Source organism: Triticum aestivum, chromosome 5B (genome assembly GCF_018294505.1).
Source record: "Triticum aestivum cultivar Chinese Spring chromosome 5B, IWGSC CS RefSeq v2.1, whole genome shotgun sequence".
Classification (NCBI taxonomy): Eukaryota; Viridiplantae; Streptophyta; class Magnoliopsida; order Poales; family Poaceae; genus Triticum; species Triticum aestivum.
This window is the reverse complement of record NC_057807.1, coordinates 273,080,090-273,088,728: the sequence shown is the minus strand read 5'-3', so window position 1 is coordinate 273,088,728 and position 8,639 is coordinate 273,080,090. Positions and strand designations below refer to the sequence as shown.

Genomic DNA, 8,639 nt, shown 5'->3' with positions numbered 1-8,639 from the left:
TGGGGGGCACTCCACCCCCCTTGGTCGCCGCTCCCCTTGGGAGATCCCATCTCCAGGGCCGGCGCCCCCCTGGGGTCCCTATATAAAGAGGGGGGTGGGAGGGCAGCCGCACCCTGACATCTGGCGCCTCCTTACCCCCTTGCTACACCTCCTCCTCCCGTAGTCGCTTGGCGAAGCCCTGCCGGAACCCTGCTGCATCCACCACCACGCCATCGTGCTGCTGGATCTTCATCAACCTCTCCTTCCCCCTTGCTGGATCAAGAAGGAGGAGACGTCACGCTGACCATACGTGTGTTGAACGCGGAGGTGCCGTCCGTTCGGCGCTAGGATCTCGGGTGATTTGGATCACGACGAGTACGACTCCCTCAACCCCGTTCTCTTGAACGCTTCTGCTCGCGATCTATAAGGGTATGTATATGCACTCCTCTCTCTCGTTGCTAGATGAACTCATAGATTGATCTTGGTGAACGTAGGAATTTTTTTATTTTATGCAACGTTCCCCAACAGAAGGAACTGTCAAGAGACCGAACCAACTTCTTCACTACTTCATGGTCAGTAATGTCTTTGGCGCCAAGACCTTGCAGTTTGTTCACGATGTCACTGAGGTTATCAAAAGTTTGTTGACAACTTTCATTGCCTATTCTCTTGAAGCAGTTGAATTTTGTTCGAAGGGTGTCGACACGGGCTTCTTTATGAGTTGAAATACCTTCATTGATCTTCTTGAGGATGTCCCACAAGTCCTTCACAGTTTCACATTGATGACACCGAAGGAACTGAGCGCGAGAGAGATGACAACCAATTTCATCTTTGGCCTGAGCATCCATCTGAATAAGTTTCTTCTCGTGTTCAGAGGGGGCTTTGAGGTATTTCCACGGTGAAACCATTCTGCACTACATTCCACATCTCACCGTCAATTGCTCAGAAACAACTCTTCATCTTCTCCTTCCAGAAGGGGTAGCCTGTCCCACCGGAGATGGGGATCTTGAGGTGCGACTTGTAACTCACTGGAGACATACTTAGACTCCAAGGTTGTTAGACCAAAATGAGTAGAGACAAGGAGCACCTTGCTCTGATATCAATTATAGGAATGAAGTATGTCTACTAGGCGAGGGTGAATGGGAGTTCCAAAATTTATTTCAGAAACTTCAAAACTCTCAGAAACCAACAAAAGAATGAACGATAACTAATATCAGTGGGTGAAAGTAAACTACCGGACCAAAACTAGACGCAGTCATAGAAGAAAATCACATGGTTGTTTTCAGTCATGCAAAATAATTCGAATGATAAGGTGCAAATAAATAACCAGCGATGCTCAACGACGGCAGAGAATTTGATAGACTAGTTCGTCCTTCTACACAAGGACTACATCTGGTTGGCGGGGTTGTGATTTAACACAGAAGATAAACTCTCTTCACCCTATTCCGATCACTGGTGGTAGATACTTGAGGTGATCTCCAAACTTTTACGAACTTCTTCTTCGAGAACCACAATCACTCTTGGTCTCTGAAGAAATTGACACCTAACCATCTAGAGAGTTTGCAGCTCTCAAGAGTAATAGGTGGAGTGTACTGGACTTAGATTCGAGTGATGCTAAACCACTATCTAGTTCTTCAGCTCTAAGGTTTTTCTCTCAGTGAATTTTAAACTCAAATCACTCTGGAGAGGGGGTTGCTCAACAATCTTCTCAGAATCAAACGGAGCAACCACTGGACAAAATCGGTGCGGGTTGGCTATCTATAGCCGCAACCTTCCATGACGAGAAATTACCATTTTGGACAAGCGGTCCAGCCAATGGCCAACCGACACATTTGCAACAGTCGGATTTGAAAGCAACAGTAACATTACTTGAGGAACAAGTAATGCTAACTCTTTGTGCTCCAGCAAATACTTGCCAGCAAGACATTTCTCTCACAACTTTCATAGGACTGAGTTTAGCATCAAAGAACAAAAGCTTCGAACACTATACCCCTCTTAATAGTACGGTGGTCCTATGACTCTATGGAAGAAAGGAAGAACAATGAAAAGAATTCTACATCTTCACTTCGTCTTCTACTTCTTTCTGCTGCAGCCACTTCCTTTGGATGCCACCGAACAAACTGCTTCGCATGAGCAATTTTAGGGGTCACTCTTCACAGCATGCGCTTCATGAATAATGCTCGCTGTCACGCATCACATATTCTTCGGAGTTTATATCAAACTCCTCATGACTTCAAGGACTTGTTACTCTATGTGCACTAGCAAACACATTAGTCCCTTATTGTTTGTGTCAACGATCTTCAAAATGTAGGGAGGCAAACTATTGCACCAACATAATTTTTGTAGGTAGCATGGCAATTTACTTTTTTTCATATGAGGGAATTATTTAAAATTAGACATAGCAGTTTTTTGTCACAAAAAAAACTTTTATTGGATCTTTTGGGTATGCGGTTGAACTTGCGGTGGTAGTGGTGTCATGGCATTTTGGTTGGAATACAAATTCTCAAAGCATGCCATTATACTTGACATGGCAATTTTATTGGACTTAGCACGACAATTGTGTTGACCATGGCATTTTACAATATGGCTACCATGCAAATTCGTTTTAATCACCATGGCAATAGCGTCGACCATTCACAACATTTTTATCGAACTTACCATGCAATTGTTTTTCAATTTTTTGCATGTTTATATGAGTAAGCTAGGTTGGCTCTTTTTTTATTTTGTTAGACAATGGTATTTTATTTAATTATAACCATGGTAGCTTTAGTGAGAGCATGACATTTTTATTATTTTAGTATATGGCATTTTATTATTTAAATGATGGCATTTTTTAGACCATGGCATATTTAAGAACATGAAATTTTTTAGTTTTAGAGCATGGCAATATTATTGTTTAGAGCATGGCATTTTTATTACTTTTACACCATGGCACTTTTATTATCATGGAATATGGCAAATTTATTGGACTTAGCAAGACATTTTCTTAATATACCTTAGTAATTTTTATGTACCTTTTACATTTTGTTGACATGGCATTTTTCTGCCTTTCTCATAACACGATTTGATTTTTTCCAAAAGAACATTTTTCACAAAATTTGCCATGTTTATATGAATAAGCTAGAATGACACTTTTTTATTTTGTTAGAACCATGGTAGTTTTAGTGTGTATAGCATGCCATTTTTATTATTTAGTACATGACATTCTTCTTTTTTCCATACCATGACATTTTTTATATTTACACCATGGTAGTTTTATTGTTTAGAGCATTGCATTTTTTATTACTATTACATCATGGCAACTTTATTATCATGGAACATAGTAAATTTATTGGACTTAGCATGGCATTTTTTTAATATACCATTGTAGTTTTTTACACACTCTTTACATTTAACACAATTTGCTTTTTTGAAAAGATTTTATTTTAGAAAAATTGCCATGTTTATATGACTAAGCTAGAATTGGCAGTTTTTTTTATTTTGTTAGAACCATGGTAGTTTTAGTGTATGTATCCTGTCATTTTTATTATTTAGTATGTGACATTCTTATTATTTAACGATGAACTTTTCCTTTTTCCATACCATTTATTTTTATATATTTATAGCATGGCAGTTTTATTGTTGAGAGCATGGCCGTTTTTATTATTTTTAAATCATGGAAATTTTATTATCATGGAACTTCGAAAATTTATTGGACTTAGCATGCCATTTTTTAATATACCATGGTAATTTTTTGTAAACTTCTTAAAAAAATTCGACATGGCTTTTTTCTGTTTTTCTCAAAACACATTTTGCTTTTTTCAAAAGATTTTTTTTCCACAAAATTTGACATGTTTATATGACTAACCTAGAATGGCATTTTTTATCTTGCTAGTACTATGGTAGTTTTAGTGTATATAGCATGCAATTTTTATTATTTAGTACATGGCATTATTATTATTTCATGATGGAATTTTTCTTTTTTCCAGGGCATGGCATGTTTTATACTTAGAGCATGGTAGTTTTTTTTACACCATGGCAATTTTTATTATTTGGAGCATGGCAATTTTATTGGACTTAGCATGGCATTTTTTAACATACCTTGTAAATTATTTTCTATATACTATTTTTTTACATTTATGGACATGGGATTTTTCTGCCTTTCACAAAGTACAATTTGCCTTTTTTCCTAGTAATGCATGGCAAAATCTCTTGTCGTGCATCACAACAGGTATTTTTTTTGCGTGCATCATTTCAATTTTTACACTATTTTTTGCCATCATGTCAAAATTTATATGCATTTTTGCCATCATGTCAAAATTTATATGCATTTTTGCCATGTGTTTTTTCTTTGGGCTGTTTTTTTAGCATATGGATGACGCTGGGAAAGGCCCAGTAAAAGGCCAAAAAAGACGGCACAACCACCTCGGCGCCCAAAGCTCGGGGTGGGAGGGCAGACGGCCAGGGTTTGATCGCCTCCCGAGTCACCCCAAGTGGAGCGGCCGCCCCTAGTTGATGTTCTCCAGTTATTCGGTCCCTATTTTTACAATATATAATATGCATTTTCTTTGTTGAATTTATTATGATGAAAATTTGACCAAAAATATGAGAGAACTAACAACTGGATTGCCAAGTCTCAGTCGATTAAGACTTACCTAAGCTATATTTGTGAGATCTTACATGAAGATCCGTGCGAAAAGAAATTTTAATTTTCTTTTTTTTTCTTCCTTTTATATGTTGTGTCACTTGACGACTAGACTGGGATCTAGCCCCACCCAACTAATAAACAAGAACGGAGGATGCAGGTACTAGTCGTACCACACATTGTACTCCCCAGCATTGTCATATGCTGTTGGGACATTATCATTAGCAGTGGATGAAAGCATTGCCAAGAGAAAATCACAAGGAGGGAAAGTAAAAGAAAGCGAAAACACATAGCCCAAGGGCAAAACCCTCCTCGTCTCACGCCGGTAGGAGTAGGACGCCGACGACGACGAGTCATGCGCCATAAATTGGCCCTGGAATCCTCGATGTTCCCCTAACCAGTTGTGCTCACGCTCTTGTTCCCCTCTCGTCGGCTTCTTCCACTTTACTCCACTCTCCTCTCCCCACCCCGACTCGCCTCGACAGCCGCCAGCCCAGCGCGCGCGCGGCGCCAAAACACATAAAAATCCCAGTAGAATCCACAACCTCTCCCGCCCCGCCCCGCTCCGGTCGCTCGCCATGCGCGCGCCGGCCGCTTCCCCTTGGCGTTACTAGATGGGCTCCTCCTCCCTCCTCCTCTTCTCCTCGTCCTCCTCCGCCTCCCGCTCCTCTTATTCCCATGCCACCGCCTCCTCCTCCTCCCACTGCCACCTGCTCCCCTGCCCTCCCGACTTCCTCCTCCACCTCCTAGACCACCAAGACCAAGAACCCGCCGCCATGGTCCGCAAGCGCCCAGCCACCGACATGGACCTGCCCCCGCCGCGCCGCCACGTCACGGGGGACCTGTCGGACATGACCGCCGGACCGCCCGTGCTGTCGTCGGCGACCGCGCAGCTGCCCGCGCTGCCCTCCCAGCTGCTTCCGCCGTTCCAGCTCCAGCAGCAAGTGGATCATATGGACGTCGCCGCCGCCGCCGCGCCGGCGCAGGCGGGCGAGGCGGCCAACACCACGGCGTTCGTGGACGGCATCATCCGGGACATCATCGGGAGCAGCGGCGCCGGGGTGTCCGTCGCGCAGCTCATCCACAACGTCCGCGAGATCATCCACCCCTGCAACCCCGGGCTGGCCTCGCTCCTCGAGCTCCGCCTCCGATCCCTCCTCGCATCCGACCCCGCCCCGCCGCAGCAGCATCAGCCCGCTCTCCTCCCTAACGCCCCAATGCCCATGGCGGCGCTCCCTCCCCCGCCTCCGGACAAGCGGCGCCGCGAGGAGGAACGGGAGCCCAACAACCCGCCGCAGTCGCCCAAGCCTCCGTCCGCGGAGGAAACCGCCGCGGCCGCCGCAGCCGCTTCCGCGGCGGTCAAGGAGCGGAAAGAGGGGCAGCGACGGAAGCAGCGCGACGAGGAGGGTCTGCACCTGCTGACGCTGCTCCTGCAGTGCGCGGAGTCGGTGAACGCCGACAACCTCGACGAGGCCCAGACGGCGCTGCTGGAGATCGCGGAGCTGGCCACCCCCTTCGGCACCTCCACGCAGCGGGTCGCCGCCTACTTCGCGGAGGCTGTGTCGGCCCGCCTCGTCAGCTCCTGCCTCGGCCTCTACGCGCCGCTGCCCCACGCCTCCCCGGCGGCGTCCCGCCTGGTGAACGGCCGCGTCGCCGCTGCCTTCCAGGTGTTCAACGGCATCAGTCCCCTCGTTAAGTTCTCCCACTTCACGGCGAACCAGGCGATCCAGGAGGCGTTCGAGCGCGAGGAGCGCGTCCACATCATCGACCTGGACATCATGCAGGGGCTCCAGTGGCCGGGGCTGTTCCACATCCTGGCGTCCCGCCCCGGCGGCCCGCCGAGGGTGAGGCTGACCGGCCTCGGCGCCTCCATGGACGCCCTGGAGGCCACCGGGAAGCGGCTGTCCGATTTCGCCGACACGCTGGGCCTGCCCTTCGAGTTCTGCCCCGTGGCGGACAAGGCCGGGAATCTTGACCCGGAGAAGCTGGGCGTCACGCGGCGCGAGGCCGTCGCCGTCCACTGGCTGCACCATTCTCTCTACGACGTCACCGGCTCGGACTCCAACACGCTGTGTCTCATCAAAAGGTAGGAGCACTCCACTGTACTCTACTCTACCTTTGGGTGTCTGTCTGTGTGCTGTGCTACTCCTACTCTACGCCATGCTGCTTCCATTGTCAAGTCTACCATGGAATCATGCCTACTTTCCAGCCTGCATTTCCTTACCAATGTGACACCGTGACATAGAGCATGCTTGGATACGTTTTAGTCCCATGACTAAAAGTAGTGGGACTAAAACTTGCTAGTTTCACCCATGCTTGGATCCAAATACTAAAGAGACTAAAATCTAGTTATTGATTATTTATTATCCTCCAAACCCTCCAATCCAGAACTAAGGAGAGGAATTAAATGAGGAGAGAGAGAGCTAATACATATTTTAGTAGGTTTCTCATGACTAAAAGATTTTAGCCTCAAGACTAGTCCTAGCCTCTTTTTAGTCAGGGGTGCTTGAAACTTTAGCCTCTAAAAAAGACTATTTTTAGTCAGACTAAAAATAGTCCCTTGTATCAAGCACCCTCATAGTACTGCACGATCAAGCAAGCATCAATGACAATGCGTTGATTTGGTTTAAGGTCAGGAGATGTAGTACTAGTAGTACACTACTTAAAAAACTGCTATTTGGGGCGCTAAAAGTTTGTCATTATGACCGGCTTTTTAGGATTACTCTAGAAAGGTTTCAACTTTGGTGATCCGAGAAGTTGGAAAGATTTCTCTTCCGTTTTGTTTGTGGATCACTAAAAGGCTCTCATCATCATGACCAACTTTTCATTCTAAAAAGGTCCCAACTTTCTCGTTCCAAGTGCCACTCATGCTGATTCTATATTTAGCTGACGGAAATCACTGTCATCTACTCCTGCATCTGCATGAATTGCTGTACTGATGTTGAGAATGGTGGATGGATGGATGTATCAGGTTGGCGCCCAAGGTGGTGACGATGGTGGAGCAGGACCTGCGGCACACGGGGTCGTTCCTGGCGCGGTTCGTGGAGGCGATCCACTACTACTCGGCGCTGTTCGACTCGCTGGACGCCAGCTACGGCGAGGACAGCCCGGAGCGGCACGTCGTGGAGCAGCAGCTGCTGTCGCGGGAGATCCGCAACGTGCTGGCCGTGGGCGGGCCGTCGCGCACCGGGGACGTCAAGTTCGGCTGCTGGCGCGACAGGCTCGCCCGCTCGGGCTTCGGGGCGGCCTCGCTGGCCGGCAGCGCCGCCGCGCAGGCCGCGCTGCTCCTTGGCATGTTCCCCTCCGACGGCTACACGCTCGTCGAGGAGAACGGCGCCCTCAAGCTCGGGTGGAAGGACCTCACCCTGCTCACCGCGTCGGCCTGGCGCCCCATGCACGCCTCCTCTGGACGCTAGAGCTTAATCGAGTGTTGTTGTTAATTACTGCTACGTCTTCTTACTTTACTTAGAGTTAGGAATTATTATATGATGCCAATTGCAGTAGTAGTTCTTTTGCTTCTTGGTCCGTTTAGCTGCTCAAATTTGGTCGAAAAGGAAAAGGAAACATTCTGATCACTAATTGCCACCACCACAGTGGTAGAGTAGGTACTAATGCTCAGCTTATTTTCATGGTAACCTTTGCTTCATGTGATCAACATTACTACCAATTTGGCCAGCTCAGTGTCATTTTGTCATTTTGACTGAGATATCCATTCTGCATCAGTCAAAGCAATCTTTTCATGATGGCCACTCACCTCATATGTTATCGCTTTACCTCTAGTGGATATGTATGTGCTGATTTACTTTGATATCGTTTCACCTTTCACTTCATATATCAGGTCGTTGGCTTTTCGCTAACTCGACATCTTAGCCAATGGGGTTGTGCATCGTCAGCTTGGACCCACTGTCGCATTCGACTAGCTCCCCATCCCCATCAACCACATCCCAGTGTGTAATTCGTTTTCCTTTTCTTCTTGTCTCATGTCGGCTAAACTGGTTAATCTAAGAGCTTCTCAAAGCATGCCACGTCTGACATTAAT

The 8,639-nt window shown here is 46.9% G+C and overlaps 1 protein-coding gene across 1 annotated transcript; it reads left to right on the top strand.

Moving 5' to 3' along the window:
• Positions 1 to 4,912: 4,912 nt before the first annotated feature.
• LOC123111333 (protein SCARECROW 2) lies at positions 4,913 to 8,338 on the top strand. The gene is made up of 2 exons (XM_044532100.1): positions 4,913 to 6,686; positions 7,572 to 8,338. Exons 1-2 carry the CDS (start codon positions 5,215 to 5,217, stop codon positions 8,014 to 8,016), a joined length of 1,917 nt encoding a protein of 638 aa, XP_044388035.1. The 5' UTR covers positions 4,913 to 5,214; the 3' UTR covers positions 8,017 to 8,338.
• The last annotated feature ends 301 nt before the right edge of the window (positions 8,339 to 8,639 follow it).

Coding starts and splice junctions, on each gene's coding strand:
- LOC123111333 (XM_044532100.1), top strand. CDS start 5,215: ATGGGCTCCTCCTCCCTCCTCCTCTTCTCCTCGTCCTCCTCCGCCTCC. Junction 6,687..7,571: donor ACGCTGTGTCTCATCAAAAG/GTAGGAGCACTC, acceptor TGGATGTATCAG/GTTGGCGCCCAAGGTGGTGA.